At 34.0% G+C, this 664-nt stretch overlaps 1 protein-coding gene across 1 annotated transcript in view; it reads right to left on the reverse strand.

Annotated features, from left to right (window-relative positions):
• Nucleotides 1–74, reverse strand: part of LOC101495807 (RING-H2 finger protein ATL58-like) — a 4,666-nt gene extending 4,592 nt beyond the window's left edge. The window contains exon 1 of the mRNA XM_004506414.4: nucleotides 20–74. Coding sequence (XP_004506471.1) covers nucleotides 20–74 — 55 coding nt within the window. The remainder of the gene's footprint in view (nucleotides 1–19) is intronic.
• Nucleotides 75–664: the final 590 nt, after the last annotated feature.

Genomic DNA, 664 nt, shown 5'->3' on the forward strand with positions numbered 1-664 from the left:
TTGCTGCTGGAACAACAACTTGAATCATTATCTAAGTCTGAGTCAGATGAAGAAGAGCTTTGAGCTTGAGACATTATCACCAGTTTCTATACAAAATCAAGTGACCAACTCAATTAATTATTGTATGAAGAAATGAACTGAATAATTAACGCATTCATAAATAACTTCGACATTGAAATCACTACTCCACGTGAGATGGGTGCGACTGCATAAAGAGACAAGAAATAAATATATAATATTAATGTTTCAAAAGTAATAATCTTCTAATGTTCTTGTTGTCGAACAAAATTTCATAAAAAATTAAATTAAAACAACTGGTAATTTATTAGAGAAAAAAATCATTATTTTTATTACATTAACAAAACTAAGGGTACATGAGTTCACAAGGGTCACACAGGTACAAGATTGAATTAAACCCACAGCAACTTGATAATTCGACAATTACGCTCATCTTCCACATTTTTAACGTCACTAACGATCAACTAATAGAAAAAGCGTGCACATATATTGCCAACGTGATCGGGCGAAGAAACAGGAAAATGAGCCGATTATGAGGTGTCGCAAACTCCCTCAAACGAAAATTATCACGCATTACTCGTGTAATTAGCTGAGCACGGCTACATGTCTATAGGTCGTGATTTATGGCCAGTGGGATTAACTTTGC

Source organism: Cicer arietinum, chromosome 6, assembly GCF_000331145.2.
Source record: "Cicer arietinum cultivar CDC Frontier isolate Library 1 chromosome 6, Cicar.CDCFrontier_v2.0, whole genome shotgun sequence".
NCBI lineage: Eukaryota > Viridiplantae > Streptophyta > Magnoliopsida > Fabales > Fabaceae > Cicer > Cicer arietinum.